This window comes from Cinclus cinclus, chromosome 17, assembly GCF_963662255.1.
Source record: "Cinclus cinclus chromosome 17, bCinCin1.1, whole genome shotgun sequence".
Classification (NCBI taxonomy): Eukaryota; Metazoa; Chordata; class Aves; order Passeriformes; family Cinclidae; genus Cinclus; species Cinclus cinclus.
The window spans coordinates 8122808-8141945 of NC_085062.1; the positions used below are offsets into that span (position 1 = coordinate 8122808).

The window sequence follows — 19138 nt, forward strand, 5'->3', positions numbered from 1 at the left end:
TTCAGTTTGTCCTCAACCATTAAAAGGAGTAACATACAAAAAGTCTGTAGAGACTGCTCAATTTGAAAATTAAGTTAGGAAATTTATGTAGAGCGTTTCTTTCACAGTTGCTCAGTTTGCATACACAGATACCAACAGCTCATATTGTGCATATACTGTCCAGAAATTTCTCTCATTAACTGATTCCATTAAAGAAACAGCATGAGAACAAAAGAGAAGGTGAGTTTCATACAAATTTTTATTATAAAAAGATACTTGGGGATGATTTAGCCAGCAAACCAGGAAACCTTTTTCCCCACCCCCGAATTTTAAAAACTATCTTGCTATTTTATTTTATGAAAAAACAAGTCAGAATTCCCTTCCTTCTTATTACTCCTCCTTTTCCTATAGGTACTATATTAATTTTCATGTCATAGGCTCTGGCCATTTCTCACAAAAATAAATATTTTTGTTCAAATGTAGCAGAAGCAGAAGACTTCAGCAAGTTTCTTTGACAACAACCTCTTTGTCCAGTGCATTAGGACTACACATGTAAATGGAACCAGCCATAAAAATTTACTGATGCACAAGTCCCTGTTACTGGCAAAGGTACAGTACCAAAACTTTGTTTTTTCCTAATATACCAACTAATTTTTTTTTCCAAAATAGAAGATGCATATATTTTTCTGTCTTTTAAATCTTGCAAGCTATAGTTTTATAAGTTTTTTTTAAACCAGCAAACTCCTTTGGGAATATGCTGGTCTCAGAGGAACATATCCTATAGCATTATGGATTTAAAATCTTTCTATGTTATTTTATTAAGATACCAAACCTCTGGCATACCCTTTCCTAACAACTTGAGACCTGCTAACCTCAGTCAGTGCAATTGAAATATTTTTTGAAGTGAGCACTGTACCTTTAACCAATTCACCTACAAGATGTACATAGGTTGTGGTACACTCAAATTGAAAAAAGAAATTTATAACTACAATACTGCATCCTCTTCACTGCCAAACACATCAGAAATTGCTACATATAAAAAAAGCACCCCATCCCATACATTCTTTCAGACTGCTCAGGTACAGAACTTCTACAGGACTGGAGTGTAGGTGTTTAGGCAAGAAGCATGCACAGCAGAAGTAGCATTAAAGGCATAGGTCAGAGAGATGCTAACCAGTAAAATCTGTTTTCAATTAGTCAACTGTTTCTCTAGTCTGAGAGAGTTTAGAAAAAGGTCATCCAAAATGTTCCAAAACAACTGTTCACACAATAATACACGTACAAAAAGAGGGAACTTACACAAGGAGAAAAGGCAAACATGGCCTGAAATAGCCACTTACACTACACTACTCATTTGTGAGGTTTCAGAGTTCAGTGATATTCTCAGGGCCACTCTAGCCAAGCTCTTCCTTTACTTTGTATTAGTCTTTGTAAAGCCTGTTCCACAGAGTATAGTCCAAACAGAAGGAAAAAGGTTGTGGTTCACTCCCAGCCATTGTCTTTTATCATGTGGGCAAGTTCAATGATAAATTTTCCTTCTTTGTATTTCTGACTGCTCTCAAAAGCATGTTCCTGGAAAAGGGAAAGAAAAAAAAAATCAAGACAACACTGAATTAAGCTCAGGAAATTAAGTATTTTAAACATCAAACTTACATTAAAAATACAAACCAGGAGCCATTACAGTTAATGACTCATATTGGTTACACCAAGTAAGGGGAGGAAGGGAAAGAGAGAGGTTGAAAAGCACTGAGAAGGAAACAGAAGCAAACTTCTCCTAAGCAGAATCAGCAGATCTACTGCACAGATCTTGCTGTGGAACCGTCCATGTTCTCTCTCTGCTTAGATCTGAAGCTACACTGAATCAGTGAAAATCCTACACAGAACCTAACATTTTCCAAACCTCAAACTTGCAACACAGCTGCAAGTGCACAGGTAAATTTTCAAACAGAATTGAGTCCACATTATTTGTAAACAGGGTAATATGCTCAGTACTGTTTACTGTAATTAATAATTTTGCTGTGTAACCAACTTTTGTAATCCAAGACACTACAGACTCACTCTGACAATTTCTCCCACCTGGTTTAGTGCACATGTTCTTGGTAGTCTTGCAAAAACATTATCCAATACAGAAGTATTAGATAGCTGCAATAGCACCTATGGCTCATGGTTGATTTGCAATCCAGAATAAAGTTATTATGTGCTACAGCATTTCTGCAGACACAAGGAAGCAAAACTATATTAGGGCCTGATGTACACAAAAGCACCAGAGCTAGCTCGCCTAGATTACCAGCAAAGGTGCTACTCAATGGCTACTCAAACATCTGTGCTTCAACATACAAACATTTATTGAGGATTTAAGTATATTACTTACATATTTCCATCCAAGAGTGGTTTTACAGTTTTCACAATAGATATCTGCTACAGCATGTAAACCTGTCAGAAGAACTCTCTCCTCTGCTGGACCACAGCCCACATTTACCCTAAAAAAAGGGAGAAATTATGTTAACAGATGAGTGTTGTTTCTCTTCTTACTGTTCACACCTTTTATTCCCACAGACAAAAAATAATTTAAAAAGGGTCTAACTCACTAAATGCTGCAGAAGTAACTTCCTCTGTTACACTGAACAGAAGGACAGGAAGAAAAAAGGGGTTTGTTTTTAAGTGGTTGTGGTATCACTTTTGGTGATACCCACTTACTTCCAGCAACAAAGACAAGATAAATATTAAACTTCCAGAGAACAGAACACTACACAGTAACTGGACACTTCTACAGTTTCAGGTTTTACTTCAAAAACAATTTGAGACCTCTCTAATGGAAGTCTGTACCAGTGAATCAGCACCAACAGCTGAATTTAGAACCAGCTCCAAAATAGCAGCAATGAAAAAGCCTCAAATGTTTCTTTGCTACAGATCAGCAGACTAAGCTCTGATGAACAAACAGCAATCTCAAAACAAAACATCCCATGAAGTACTGCATCAGGCCAGTTTTTCCACAAATGAGTCTATGCAGAAAACATGAGACAAGACTAAACCAAGTTTTTAGACAGTTTTAAACAAGAGCAAAATTTTGCCATTTGTGCAGTTGTAGTACCAGATTCTGCCTATTAAAATTATAGCAGAAATCCAAAGACACCATTGAACAAGTACATATTAAAATAATTTCAAGGATCTGCAATCGAATTTTGTTGCAGTTATAGTTCCATTGTCCTGGTCAAAAACAGAGCAGGACACTCAACTGCATCTCTTTTTTCAAAATGCTGCAACAAAAAACAGCTGAAAAATAAAGACAAAAACGCAATCCTGTATATTAAAAACTTAAAATACACCCATTAACAAATGCAAAGAGCCTCCTATCAAGGGAAGGACGTGCCTAAGATTGCAACTATTAGGTTTGATAAGATCACAGAGACCTTTTGCCTCTAGCACATTTGCAATATTCAAGGTTATTTAAGATGTACCAAGTTTACTGAAACCTTAACCTGTAAATGTATCCAACTGTCAGACTGGGAAATTCTTTAGATCACAGCAGAGTTGTCTAAAGAAAATTTACAGTTATTCAATATCTTGTGACTTCCTGAGTACCTCAGAATGGCAGCTCCTGCTCGAGACAGCTACATTACATAGACAAAAGGAATTTCACATTAACACACTCCCCTAATCTTTCAGCTTTTAACAGAATGACTTAAAATATAAGAAACTCGTATGTGCAGAGGAATGCTTCAGAATCAGCAAAGTAGCTCTTTAATAACTACTGCTGGTGAGTAAAGCCAGCATTAAAAAGAACGGGGCAAAGTACAGATATGTTAATTCCTACTGTTTTCCCTTTGGGAAGCATAAAGTTAACACTCTGCAGGTGGTGTGCAGAACCACAACCACATACTTACACAGAATTGAAGAGGTAGGCTCGTCCCTGGCTTCCCTGGAAGGACTGCATGGAAAAAAAAAAAAGAAATTGCACACATTAAAAAACACAAGCCCCACCAAACAAAAAAAACAGTGCCAGAAGGGTATGTAAGTAAACATAAAATAATACAGATATAAACTCTTTCAGATTAATTACTCTATACCAGTTCTTTGTAGGAATGTCTGGTCACCTACAAAGTTTTCACCTATATCAGATTTTCAACAATGATTTTATTTTACTTTGTCAAGTGCTATTGCTCAAAATTCGACATCCATAACACAAGCAAAACAATTTTTCCCACCCCTCTGCAAGGTATCAATTCTCGTTTTCCTAGACATCCTTCATGCTAATTGAAATAATCTGCTTTTAACCCAAAGGGAATTACTGCCATCTCCATCTCCCCCTGCTGCAGACAGAAGACTATTTATTTCAATTTCATTGCATCATTTGCTGTAAGAGCAGTGAAATTCTGGATCAAGCATAAAACCAGCATACTGTACTCAGGAAATACATCTGATTAATTTATAATTGACAGATAAGCTCAGCTTCAGTTTAGTAAGACAACTGTTTCCATCAAATGCCTGACCACAGGCATATGCTTTCAAATCTCTCACATTCCTGACAAATTATGGACAAACAATGACTGTTAGACTTCCCTGGCTGGATCTAAATAAATGATTTCGTTCAGAGCAGTAGCACAGTTTTAATTCAAAACTTCTAATCAGCCACACTTACTGGGGGCTGGTTTGGCTTGTGGGGCAGTTTCAGTGCCTGGGAACTGCACCCTTGATCCTTCTGAACCAACTAAACCAGCAGCTTTTCTTCCATGCACTCAGCAGTGTTAATGCAGACACAGACCTGAATCTGTGCTCAGGATGTGACCTGGGGACATCCCAAGAGAACTTGTGAGCAGACCAGGGCCAGCCACAGGTGAAACATTCCAAACCTGTGTCAGACATCACTGCTTTCATCTGGTTCCTTCTGCATTGAATTATTTGGTAATTTAGACACAGCCATTATTTCCCATCCAAACAGGATCACACTGAGTTTTTCTTTCTTTTCTCCATCATTTAAAAAAAATCTGTAAATTGTCTTAATTTCTTTTTCCTTCCAGCTTTTCCAATCTCTAACCTATTTTCAAAGATTGTTAAAAATCTCTGTGGTCCTAGTGTTGAACATCACATACCAACTTTTCAGAAGCCTGCATTAGATCAACATGGGAGGTTTTGAAAGGAAAGTATCAACATGAATACATCTGGATGGTTTTAGTAACATCAGGCATGAAACCATAGGCAGAAGGTGATTACAAATAATTTAACATTAAAATAGGTATTCTGCCATTCTACCAACTAGCAACACAACAGCAATAATTGTTGTTTTTCAATTACTCAGAACAGTTTACAAAAAAATACCCACCTTGTAAAAGGAAAATGCATATAAATGAACCCTTTTTGATCAACACTAAGCAGATTATATACTGCAATAAAGAATGTTAAAAGAAATCCCTGACTCTGGACTACTCTAGGTAACAAGAGTGGCAGAGTAGTTACATACAGCCCTTATGTACTTGTAAAATCTTTAACACAAGATGAGAAATTCTGCTTAACAGTTTATAGCACTGCTAGCAACCATTTAAAACAAAGACTGAGAGAACATATTACTGTTCTCCACAAATACTTGAAGGGAGGTTGTAGCAAGGTGGGGTCAGTCTCTTCTCCCACCTAACAAGTGTCAAGACCAGAGGAAATAGCCTCAGGTCACAGCAAGGAGGGTTTAGGTTGGATACCAGGAAACATTTCTTCACCAAAAAGGTTGTCAAGCATTGGAATAGGCTACCCAGGGCAGTGGTAGAGTCACCAGAGACACAGATGTGGCACTTGGGGACATGGTTTGTGGTTGACTTGTCACTGTTGGGTTTGTGGTTGGACTTGATGACCTTACACATCTTTTCCAACCCCAGTGATTCTAAGGAGGTTCTGCCTTCAGCAAAGACAATAGAAAGAGTACTGTCTCCAGCAGCCAGAACTACAAGTCTTATTTTTCACCAGGCAAGGAAAACCAGATCGGCTGTGCAGGACAGTGAAAGCTGAAACTTCAGGTGGGACTGACCCTGAAAAGGGGAGACTTAGTTGAGGACAGAAACTGAAGGGCTCTGCCAGAAAGTAATTGATCCTTACAGCTGCCTTTACAACAAACAAACAAACAAACAAAAACCCCACCGCTAGTTCAGCTCTTAAACACAAATCACAAAACTGGCAGAGTGGTGCAGACCTATACTCTGTTCCTACAGAAAAACCAGGACGCTCTGGACTAAAGCCAGTAACAAACAGAGAATGCTTACTGCAGGTGAAAACAAAGACTCTTCAGGTATATACTCTTTTAAAAACTGCCCATTAACAAATGAGTAACTAGCCTGGGTAAACAACACATTCATTTAGAGAAAACAGATGTGCAACTCCAGAATTTAAGAAAAGGTAAAGGAAGCACCTCAAAAATTCCTATTTAGTAACAAACTTGTAAAACTAAAACTTCCTTGTTTCACATACCTGAAAATATTAAAACTAAAACTTCCAAAGCCATGATGACCGTATTTGCTTAAGCTACTGTAAAAATTCTTAAAATTACAGAAGTCGCAGCCATTCCACTTGCTTTAAAAACTCCATGTTGTGAATTAAAAATCACAGATCCTTTTTCAAACACCACCAAGAAATACTCTCTATTAATCATGTGCTAATTTCTCTATATATATGCAATTACACACGCCAATCACACAGTAATTAAAGTGGTGGGTTAGTTTTTGTCTGGTTCTATATAGCAATTTTTAAACTACTTATATGTCATACCTCAAGTTCCCCAGCCATATAAAAAATTACTCCAGAAAAAAAACAAGTCAGATCTTCTGAACAATCTTACGCAATTATTTCTGCCAAGTTTATGTTTAGTCTTGACTTAGTATCACCTAATAAAAGCTCTCCTTTGACCGTGCATTTTTCAAAATTAAGCAGAGGGCAGTAACAGGATGCCAGAAATAGCATAAAAAGCAGCTATTCCCCTCTCTTGTTTCATAAGCTGAAAAAAAATGAAGCCAAATGAAATACAAACCACTGGTTGGAAAGCACTGCTTTTGTTTTTCTTTTCCTAATATATTTTTAAAGATGACTTTTCTTGCACCCTTTGCTTTGTGGCCCTAGATACACTGTACTCTCCTAGGCTTATTTTCTCTCAGAAATGGCCATTACCTTCCAATTTTTAGGATTATCAAGGTAGAACAGAGGGAGAAGCAACACAGAATCTTTTCCTGTGACAGTGATTTTAGAAAGAGTCTGTTCACAAACACCTCACTGTGAAAAGCTCCTCCATTCTAGCCTTGCTTCCCATTCCCAGAGTATGACTGATACATCTGATACCATCTTTTCTTACCTACACATGTTTAGAGGCCAAGGACTGTATTTACATGCCATAGAACACTTGTTTCCTTGCCCAGCTGCAAAGAGCAAGTTTCCCCATGTTCACATCACTCAGATAACTCGACAGGAACCTGTATTAACTTGTGTAACTACATTCTGGAACACAGAATGTGGGTCCAGACTTCCCTTTAAAACCAGTACCCAACCACAGCATCTATATTTCATTGAGCACTGAATAGTCTGCAATCCAGTCATGCAGACTTCTCATACGCTGACTGGAATAAAGGCACTGCAAAGACCTCCATTTTTAAATTCCCATACCTTTTAATTTTTATCATCAAACTCTTGTCAGCCAGTTGCTTATTCACATGAACAGGTGAGAGTTTTTCCCCAAACTGCATTGAAACACCACAGAAAGGTATATATCTGTCACAGATGCATTCTCTTAATGATGTAAGAAAGATTTATCATTGAAGTTCCACTTTCTGATGCACCCTACTACTAGAAATGAAAAAGGACACTTAAGCTGCTTGCTAAGCTTGTAACTTGGCTATAAACAGAATATTTGGCATAACCAGAAGAAAATTAATACTGAACATTTGTATTTACCAGCACTAGGCTTCTCATACTCTGCACTGTATGATTCAGTTACACAGACATGGATTTGAAGGGGCTGACAGGTTGAACACCTTGTGTGTCAACTCCTCAAAGAAAATGAAAGAAAGTACTTTACATGGCAGTGTCGAGGACTAACAGGCGCAACTGTTCAAACCAGTCTCCAGACAAACCACTCTTCAATAGAATAAACATCACCTAGGCAAACAAACTTTAACTCTGCAACATTTGTTCAGCACTCCCAAGACCACTAGCACTGTACATAAATCAAAACTAAAGCAGAACATTCTATTCAAATGGAGTCTTTAATGTCTTCCCCAGTAGACAAAAATTAGAATAGAGTGGCAAGTGTGACCAACTCTCATCAGTAATGACTCACAGCAACCAGGATTCTTCCTTACAAGCTGAGGAATTTATCAGTTCCACTAATCTGCAGTTGAACTTTAAACTTGCTGTAAGGCTATTTTTCCAGGGTCCTCAATAACACTGTATTGATTTAAAAAATCCCTATCTTTGACCCGCTGCCCATTTATGCAGAAGGATGTAGAAGATCTATCATGTTTCCTTGTTTCATTTTTTGTTTCTTTTTCTACTTCAGCTGAAAAAGTATCCAGAATGTCTATCAGTATCAGCAATAATGTCCAACAGTGCTTACACACTACAGTAAAGTCACCTGCAAGAACAGTTTGGAACTAGGATCTTTTCAAGTCATCTGACAGACCTCTGTCACTGCTACATTATGTAGTAAAGAAGCTTTACATGTGTTTTACTTGCACATACATGCAGAATTAGGTATGATCTATGCTTGTAAGTTAAACCCACCCTTACCTCTAACATCAGGATTAGCTGTTTTACCCAGGAGGAAAGGAAGCATCAGTCAAGCAGAACATGTATTTACTGCCCTAAGGCACAGCTGAAGGCATGGGGGGAAGGGATGCTACTGAACAGCTTATGCCATCAATTATACTCCAGAGATGGGATTAGATTGCATGGCTAGAGAACATGTTCTACAGCAAATATCCAGGGAAACTGCCATCCTAGCATGTACTGGGGGCAAGGCAGGTGTTCTTTTGAGCAAGCCACAGGGGCATTACCAGTGCCTGCAAGCTACTCCAAACACAGAAATAAAATATTAAAGAAGGAAAATGAACGAAGTCCATAGGTTTTTGTATGGTTTAATTTTCTTGAGTATCCTTTAATTTGCTGCAGTTCCCTTCACAAGCTAAGATAGATCAAGCTGAATCAGTTCTCTGAACAAGTCAGTCAAATCAGGGCAATACAGAAAATTGTATTTGTTAGGGGCAGCATTATTGAAGTAAACCAGAAACACAAGTGCTCTGATGTGTGAAATCATCTTCTCAGCAAGATGTATCAGAGACTGTAAGGATATCCTCCTTATATAAGGATATTCAAGACTTGCCACATAAACTCAGAAAACTGAATTCAACACAAGGTACAGACAAAAACCCCCACATTTGCTGCAGTTGGTGTTTCCCTCACATCCAACTCCCTGATGATAATGATAACTCCTTGACCAGAGATGCTGCTGCTCAGCTGCTTCCTAAGCAAGTTCTAGAAGACTCCATAATAAATATTTATATTTTGAAGTTCATTCCCATTCAATTATTTACTGAATTTGATAAAGCAAGTTATAAAGCTCAAAATGTAGAGAATAACCTTAAAAAATTCTACCCCATAAACTGCATGCCTACAAACCTGGCAAACAATATTTCCCCAAAGTGAAGACTTTGTCAGGCAGGACAGGTTATCTTGACCTATGCAGCTTCTTGAATAGATTTCAGAAATAATTATGTCAAAATACACAGAGTAGAACACTTCCCTTGCACTCCTTTAAGCCTTCATATCTATTCTTGGATGTTTTCCAAAGATTGCTTCTCTTTCAAAAACCAGATTCTTCCCCAGGAGAAAAAATGAACCCAAAAAAATTAGAAGCCTCTTGGAGAAAAGAATTATCACCAGAATATTTATAGAATTAGTGAGGGAACAAAAACAGCCTTCAAGCATACATAAAACAGGCCCATCTATCTTACTAAATACTCACCATATCATAAGCAAAAGAGGATTACAAATTAAACCAAGCTAAGCACAGCATATTTACTTAAAGACAATAAAACCTTTAAAAAAATTCCTCTTGATCTCATCAGTTAAAGAGTGGAGGACAAAACCACAGATTGCTAAGCAAGGCTAAAAATGTTTTAGCATCTATTTAGGCTTAAGACTCTTCCTTCTCATCAATGATAGAAGAACAGTCATATTGAATGCCTTGGAGAACTAAATTTAACCACCAAAATCATTCTTTCACCCAGAAGGTACAAGGATTTCCCAGAGCAGTCAGTGACAATTACACACACACATACACATATACCTTTATGCAGAACTCATTCTTGAAAATATTGACACATCTAGTCTTGTCTGTGACTTCACATGACTTTTTTCCCCCTCTGGTTATATATGCTTGGCAATGAATGAGACAGAAGAAAGTGACAGTATTTATACAGACATCTATACAAAGTAATCCAAATTCTCTCTATTCCCAGAATTAAGGCATACTAAGATGCTTCAACAGTCTTTCAAGCAGGTCCACCTTAGCAGTGTATCCAATGGGTTCCAAGATTCTATTAAGTATTTGTATTTTTTTGCAATTTGTTGGATCATACCTCAATTGGTATAAACAATTGTTGGAACTTAATAGGTACAAGCCATTCAAGTGCTTTGGAACTTATGTTCTTCAAGTAACATTTGTCTCCTATAAAATTAACTGCTCATAATAATCACTGCACATTTCCTACTATTACATAACAAATCAAAAGAAAGCTCTTTTAGTCAGGCCTTCCACAAACTTATTTCAGAATTGCTCCAAAAGCAGCAAATATATAACATTTTGTTTGGGCCACACAAGTGGCAACCTTCCCTCTACTTCAAGGAGTCGTGTAGAAGTTCTCTCAAAATTAAATTAGGTTTGGATTTATAAAATTATAATTATTAACATACATTGGTCACTTTTTATGCGCTGTTTGAACATCTTAAATCCACAAAGTGCCTCCTATGGTATCAATTTAAATCCACAAAGTGCTTCATATGGCATCAGCTCCTTGCCTTACTCCTCATTAAGGCCTGTCTTAAATATGTCTTACCCAGGCCCTTCTAATGAGGGATGAAGTTCTAAAAATATTTGCCTGTTTAAAGAAATTTTTAAAAGCCGTAAGTTCTTCCCCATCTTGTGAACATACCCCAGTGTAGTGATGATGGGTTTATTCCTCCTCATAGCATTTAAAAAAATACTTTAACATCCTGACTCTGAAGTCTTCACCAAAAAAAAAAAAAAAAAAAAAAAAAAAAAAAAAAAAAAAAAAAAAAAAAAAAAAAAAACCCAGCACTTGCAGACCTGTTAGCAATGTAAATCAGTCACATCTAAGATGCACCTGACACCACCTCAGACTTCCACTCACTTCACTTAAGTCACCTACAGTTTATTAGTTCTCTTGCTACACTTCCTTCAAATCAATGGTTACCCCAGGATAACCTGAGAGTTATAAATTATTATGGCAACTGCTCATACATGTGTGCGAGTGTCCAGCTGTACAAACTAACATTTGTCACTATCTCTACTGCCAGTGACCTCCCAATCTCAACCAATCCCCTTCCCCAAGTTCCTCCCCAGCTGCAGAAAACACAAGGTTATTACAGCGTGAAAACCTCCAGAAACATATGTGCTAGCTACTAATACCACATTGATTTCAACACGGGGCAACACACAGAGTCACTTCACAGCTGCAGAGGAAACTAAAACCACAACAGAATTCACTTGAGCAGGTAACACATTTTTGTCCTGTCTCATAAATCCGTTCTTATTTTTAAGCCATTGCCAAGACTCCTGGTTGCTATTTTATCAACAGCAAGGGCACAAGAAAAAGAGCTTTGTGATTCATTCCAGGGCAAGAAAGAGATCCTGCTGCTCAAGCAGAACAGAAATAAAATGAAAAGGTGAATCGTGTATGCTGCCATCCTTGTCAGACAATTGACATTGACAGCTTTCAAAGGCAGAAGAACTGCAAATCTGTATAGAAGTTGGGTATTCTAAGGATCAGAACCAAAGGGATGATTGACAGAAATATGCAGCATTTTTTGCTTTTCCATGACAGACCAACATTTAAGAGAAACACCACTCACTTCACAGCATAGCTTATCTTTTCATCTTCAAGTCAAAAACCACAACAGTGTCAGGTAGAATAAATTCTTATACCTCAAAGCACATGAGAAAGCCAGTTGGAGCTGCTTTAAATTAGAAGTGCACCACACATTTTGGTTCATTTTCCCTGACCACATGCGAGGAAGAAACAACCAGCATGTACCCAGAAAAGATGGAGTAAGGAACAACCCCCAAGGGAAGCATCTACAGTCAGGCATTAAGTAAATACTGTTTGCCCTTATCTGCTGCAGAGGTCCTGTGGCACTGGGTTCTGGTATGAGATGGTACAGGAAGCATTTGGAAGAAAATGAGACCCTGCAACCAAAAACTGTAATTAGAGAATGTAACACAGAGCTCTGAACTAGGCCTTTAAGGTAAGGCAGTGGGAAGGAGGAGTCAGGTTGAACAGCCTAAGACTCTACTCCATCAATAAATCCATACCAGCCCAAGAACCACACTGTTCTTTGTCAACTTTAGATGGTATAGAATCAACTTGCTACACTCTAGGTTGGTTTGTATTTGTTTGGAGATTTTTCCTGCATCTGAGTAGTTACAGTAACAAGGATTCTAGATATGTCAAAAAATCATCTCTCACTAACCCAAGTTCATTGCAATGTGCCTCAACGAAAGCAATTAAAGAGAAGTTTAGAAAAAAAAATCGAATTTTATTTGCACCCCCACCCTCCCCAGGGCCAGCTGTACTTATTTTTAATGATCCAAGTCTATCTATTGCTTTGCAGTTGTTTCCATCAGAAGAACTTCTCCAATGCTGGAATATGTAAAGCTTCAGCCTAAGGACGATGGACCATTTCCCAAATACAAGTACAATAGATGACAAATGTTCTTTTTATTTTAAAAGCATACAAAAAAAACATTCCACACATTTAAGCCATTTTTCTTTTACCATACAGATTTAAACAATAAAATATGGTTATGAAATCTTAAATTGACAAAATATGAGTCATCTGTCAAATAAGCATATGGTCAACCTGCAAGTACAAATACTTTTATAAAGTGTTTTCATAAAAAATTAAGGAAGCCAAAAATCAAGCAGAATCCACCTCTATAACCCTTCCCAACATAATCAGAAACAACTTAGAAGTAACTTGTATTTACTACATATTTTTTAAGAGTCCTCTGTTTTCTTTGAATTGAAAATTTGATTCTTAATGTTTGATATTATTTATGAAGCTGTAAAATGAACACATGATTTACTTAAGATATTCCCAGTGTTTTGCTGACCAAAGCTCCCAAGCCCTTGGAGAAAAGTGGCTCATGTAGCAACTATGGCAGCTTAGTTGGCATGCAAAAATCTAAGTCCACAAGAAGAGCTTCCCATTAAGTATGTGTTTCAGTTGCATTTTCTCAATGAACTAATAACCTAAGAGGCAGCAAAAAAAAGTTTCTTTGTTCTACAATCTGAAGTTCAGGAAAGATTAACCTGTCACAGTATTTTTTGGCCCAGAACACAAAATGAATAGTGAAACTGAGTGCTTGTAATTTAGAATCCCATGGTGCCAAAAAGGCCTCTTAAATTCTGCAGTCAACATGGGGAAAAAAAAAATTCAAGTAAAAGGAAAAAAAATTTATGGGGAAAGCCCATTACTGCTTGATAGCCCTGGGATAAGCAAGCAGCTATACTTTCTCCTCGCCCAAAGAAAACCAAAATTCAGAAGAGCAGCATCTTCAAGCCCTCCCATCTCTTCAGCACTGAAGAGCAGCATCACCTGAGTGCTGCTGAACACACAAACAGGCAGGAGCAACAGAGAACTTTTCGTGTCAAGCCCTTTATAACTAACTTTATTTAACAAACAGTTATATAGAAAACATTCTGAATTAAAAGGTTTGAAAAGCAACTCAAGTGTTTTCTCCATGACAGCATAAAGAGTAATTTAATCAGGAGTTTCTTTGAAGCAAAGAATAAACCAGTTTGCTAAGTATTTATCTCAAACTTCAAGCTTTCCTACATGTTTCATACATCACAAGTCTTGTTTTCTTGTAGCAATAGGGAAGAAGGGCAGGCCTAGCCTGTTTCAAGGTTCCACCTAGTCTCTAAACTCCGACAGCCCAACTATTCTGAGCATCTCTGGCTCATCATATTCCTTAAAAGCTGGTAGACAGCAGAATTGTTTACAGATTCCATAACACAAGTGGGACACTCTGGAAACAGACACTTCCGTGACCTTCAGTCCAAAAGAGTCAAAAGAAATCTCTATCTGGACTAACCATAACCAGAATAATTTCCCCACACGGAGATCCGTGCTTTCTTCTGACAGTTCTTAGCAGACTTTTCAGAGACAACAGCTCACAAATAGTACCCACCTGACAGCAGACACAGGCTGTTAACATGGGGAATATATTAGACCAACCTTTATGTCACATTCAGAAGTTTCCAGAATATATCCAGTTCTTAGTACACAACTTGCACGACCCAAGAGTGAACCCAGGGAAGATACTCTGAAGTATGCATCAATTTGCATCCCTTATCTATCAGCAGGGGTGTCACAGTGACAACCATTTTGGTTAAGCAATAATTCATGAGGTCTCTAAAGAAACCACTTGCCTTGGAGATCAATTCGTCGTGATTGGCGAGATGGGCTCTGCAGTGGATACAGCTGTAGGTTCGATGACAGTTTGGCAGGTAAGCCTGGAACGTTTTTGATTTTGTCATTTTTACCATCTCTGCTGGTGGCTCCTCACTCAGCTCAGGGCTGGCACTTGAAGAATTACAACTTTGCTGAACTCGCTGACAAAAGAAACACTGGAATATGCAAGCAAAAGCCGTTGTTGTTCTGGAGTGTGTGTGGCACTTTCCACACAAATGACAGAAGAGAAACAGTCACAGCCTGTAGGTGAAAAGAGCAGAACAATTAGCAGCTTACAACAAGACCAGAGTTAACTTATTATTCAACAAGCCCAGCCATAAAGCAAAGTGTTATTTGGAGCAAGTGCCTGGCTGCACTACAGGCTCCTTTTTCTAAGGAGCTGCGCAGTTTAAGTTCCATTCAACACAGCAAAAAGCAGTTCTGTTCCACTAATGGCTTCTACTCCATCACACTTCTAATGAGGGACAAGACTCAAAAAGTTCTTCACAAAATACAAGCACTTTCTACCTTTTACTGGGGTACTTTAAGACATCCATGCAGAAAATCACACCAAAAAAAGTAAGGAATACAAGTAAATGGTCTTGGAAGTTCTAGTGGTCAGTTCCAATGCAGTGAGCAACAAAAGTGATCTTTAAAAACATTTGTTCTGTCCAACAGTAAATATATTTTATGTATTTGCACTTCAGTTTTCAGCAAAAATCTTGCAGGATCACATCTGCCTTTAAGTCAAATACCAAGTAAGACGCTGCCACCCTATTCAGGGATCCTTCTACTCTTTCAAGCTCTGCAGAATTATGCCTTCAGGCAAAGACCTTCTAGACTGGTGTCCAGATCAAAGGTAATTGGGTACTTCCTTACTGCACCAGAATAGCCTTAATGGAAACTACCAAACCCACAATCTGATACTGGAGCTAAATCCTGCACACAACACCCAACTGCATCCCTAATCCTCAGAGTGCATTTCAGAGACATTACATGTCAGAGCACGCCAGAGCCTCCTGCTGTGCTGGAAAGCAAACCTCTTTAGTTTGCCTGAAAACAAAACAGATGCTAAACACTGATAACATCTCCTGGTCTGTCAGAGGCCAGCAGTTCCCAGGCTATGTAGGCACCGTGCTAATGAGCACTCCAAACACTGCACAGTCAACTTATGTCATCGGCTGTCAGGTGACTGCCTGAGTAGGTCAATAGCACAAAGAGAAATGAGAGACAATATAAGGAATTTGCAGTTCGCTGGTCCAGCTAAGAGCATGCAAATGACTTATCACAGCTCTAATCTGTGTGCAGGGCAGCACTAACCATTCTTCTAGCAGTAGGATACTGCAATACAGCTAGAGCAGACAGTGAAAACCACATAAATTCAAATCTGTTTATGGGAAGCAGTCACTTTGCTTCAAAAGAAGCCTTGAAAAAGCAATCTATACAGCAGCACATGAAACAACCACAGCTAAACTTAAAGGGGTTTTGGTTTAGATATTTTTTTAATCCTAAGCAGGAGAAAACTCAGACTACTGAAGGACTTGCTAAACCAAAATTTCTTACACAAAGAATCACAAAGGCAGAGATAAGCCACAAACAAGATGCATAACACACCACAAGCAATCAAAAAAAATAAAGGAACAACGGGAACAAGCTGTCATCCAAAGCACAGATCTACACATGAGAACGACTGGGAAAACATTTGATAAGGGGTACATTTATATGCTTGAAATATTAACTCATTCAGCATGAAGAGCAGGACTTAATAGTAATTTAAACAAATATTATATACTTAGTGTCCCAAGATAATTTAATTACAACTGCACAGGGAAGAATAATTACATTATTTGCAGAAAATATTTTGCTCTTGTAGAACAGCTAGCTATGAAGCCACATTTATTAGAACTAAGATATACAAGAGTGACCTAAGAACATGAGGTTTCCATTAAATTCCCTGATTGAATTCTATCCTAGATACAGATCCTACTCAGAAATAGACAAAACCAAAACAGGGTTTCAGAAAGAAAGGCACCACACGGTAATAAGTTTTAACTTTGACTTAAATTAAACCCTTTCCATCAGTAATTGAAACACGAGTTCAATCTTTGCAGAAGTTCAATATGTGTAAATGTGACACTTGAGGATGTGGGTTAGTGATGGCCTTGGTAGTCCTGGATTTATTACTGAACTCAATGATCTTAGAGATCTTTTCTAATCTCAGCAATTCCGTGATCCAAAATATAAAAGGAAAATATTTTTTTCAAGGTATTCCTAGAGGTGTTTTTAAGTGACCCTTCTAAAGGCAACCTGGACTCTTCTAGATCCAACGTACCAGGATCTTCATCTACAGAAATTAAATTAACTCCAATTTAACAAAACTATTATTTGATACCGCTCTCCTCAAAAAGAGAACTCGCAGACACCGTAAGAGCCACAGACTTGTGCCGTTAAAGGCACAATTCAAAACCACCCGTTTCCTAGCTGGCTCTAACAACGGGGAATAAGCCCAGCCTCACTTCCCTCTCATAGTTACAAGAGCTCCTCGGCCTGCTGCTCGTTATTCGGCACAGAACGGGACAAAATCCCGAACCAGCTACTTCGCTCCCGTTCTTCGCGCAAAGACAGGCGCGCCTCCTGAAGCCGTCCTCGTGTTCGCACCTACCAGCGCGGCGCGCAGGGGCCGTGCGGGCGGCAGGAGCCGGGCGCGGCCATCTCCGCGCTCCCGGCGGGGCCGCCCCAACCCCCAAGTCCCCCGGGCCGGGCCAGGCGCGGCCCCGGCCCGCCGCCCGTGACGTCACCGGGGCGGGGCGCGGGGCCCGGATGTGTAAACAAACACCCCGAGGAGCGTGCGGGGGGGGCGGGCGGCCCCGGGCAGGCACGGCAGGACGGGGCTCGGGAATCGCCCTCTGCTTCGTTCCTGCGGGGATTCTGAGGAAGGAGCGACCTGAAATGCGCTCAAAGGGTCTTTGAGCAGCTGCACAAAGGCGGACACAGCCTGTGCGCGCACTCTCAGTGACCTGCGGTGAGCTTACTCCAGCGGGGAAAAGCATCCTAGTCAAAAACTGAGCCACGGGAGCCTCATTTTCACCTTTACATACCAGGAAATAACAAGAGAAAAGAAGCGCGGAGAAAAGTTACCGGCTGACACCCCGCTCCCCGGCCGGCAGGGAGCCGCTGCCCGTGCGCCTTTAAAGCCGTTTCCTCTCTCCCGCCGGAGCACGAAGCTGCCGCGGCGGGTGACGCCGTCGCCTTTTCTGTCCCCCACCGCCGCAGCGACTCCGGCAGGACAGCGGCTCGTTCCCCACTCTGGCCGCCGGCACGGTCACCCGAACGCGGCCCCGCGCAGGAACCCACGGCTGCCTGCCCCGCGCGGCGCGCTGAGAGCGCGGGGGGAACCCAGCGGCCCCCGGCGCGCCGAGCTCAGCTTCGCCCCCCCTCAATTATATAAACGGCCCTTACCCACCCCGCACCGAGGAGGCTGCGGGCAGACAGCGCTTCCGTCATTTCCAGGCACTATAAATAGCGCCCGAGCCTCCTCCCGCCAGCAAAGTTGCCTCGGCGGCCCCGCGCACACCGGAGACGGCAGCCCTCCCCCCCGGCCAGGGCGCAGCACGGAGCTCCTCTAGCAGCCACCTTCCACCCGACATCCCCCCCAAATCCTCCAAAAAAATAAATGCCGGCAAAGGGAAGAGGGTCCACTTCTCACCCGCTCGGTACTCACCGCTGCGCCGCGCCGACTCCGCTCCCAGCCCAAGCTCCGAGCAGCCCCCGGGCCCCTCTCCCTTAGGGGCCACGGGTAGGAGTGGAGGCGGGACCCCCCCGCTCCTCGCGCGGCGGGCAGCGAGAGCTCCGCGCCGGGCCTCCACCGAAAAACAAAGAGGGGGGGATCAAGGCAGGGGGGGACGGGACACGACGGCTTCCCTCGCCTCGAAGGTACCGTCGCGGCAGCGGCCGCCGAGGGGGATCATAGACGGGGGCCGGGCGCGCGTGTGCCGCGCTGAGGGCCGAGGGGCGGCCGGGACATGGTGCCGTGCCGGTGCCGTGCGCTCCGCCCGGGCTCCCTCTCCCGCCGCCGCCGCTGCCTTTGTTTTGCTTTGCCCCGGCCCGGGGGCGCAGCGGCCGTTAAACGCGCTCCCCCCGCTGCCGCCAGCCAATCGCCGCGCGCCCTCGTGCGCGCGCGCCCCCCGAGCCCGGCCCCGCCCCTCCCGCGTGGGGCGGGCAGAAGTGGAGCACGCCCCGCCCCTCCTTCGCCCCCGGCTTGGCGGAGGAGGGGGCGGGCTCGGGTCGGGGGGCGGGGCCAGAGCGCGAGAGAGGGGTGTGTTGTTGCGTTGGCCCCGCCCCCTCCGGCCGTCGTGCGCGCGGCGGGGCCGGGGGGCCGCGGGGACACGCGCGTGCCGCTGGGCGCGTGCCGCGAGCGCCCCCGCCCCTCCAACCCCCC

The 19138-nt window shown here is 41.4% G+C and overlaps 1 protein-coding gene and 1 long non-coding RNA gene across 3 annotated transcripts; one reads left to right on the forward strand and one right to left on the reverse strand.

Moving 5' to 3' along the window:
- Positions 1-220: 220 nt before the first annotated feature.
- Positions 221-18735, reverse strand: YPEL1 (yippee like 1). Of its 2 annotated transcripts, XM_062504690.1 has the most exons (5): positions 18422-18735; positions 14679-14961; positions 3864-3907; positions 2351-2459; positions 221-1551 (listed from the first exon to the last, which is right to left on the reverse strand). In XM_062504690.1, the coding sequence occupies exons 2-5, from the start codon at positions 14793-14795 to the stop codon at positions 1462-1464; spliced, it is 360 nt and encodes a 119-aa protein (XP_062360674.1). In that variant the 5' UTR covers positions 14796-14961; positions 18422-18735; the 3' UTR covers positions 221-1461. The 2 variants fall into 2 exon arrangements, with proteins under 2 accessions (XP_062360674.1, XP_062360675.1); XM_062504691.1 differs by lacking the exon at positions 18422-18735 and having other exon boundaries at positions 14485-14786.
- LOC134051135 (uncharacterized) lies at positions 17568-18389 on the forward strand. The gene is made up of 2 exons (XR_009933759.1): positions 17568-17722; positions 17802-18389. It is a non-coding gene; the product is annotated as an uncharacterized LOC134051135 (long non-coding RNA).
- Positions 18736-19138: the final 403 nt, after the last annotated feature.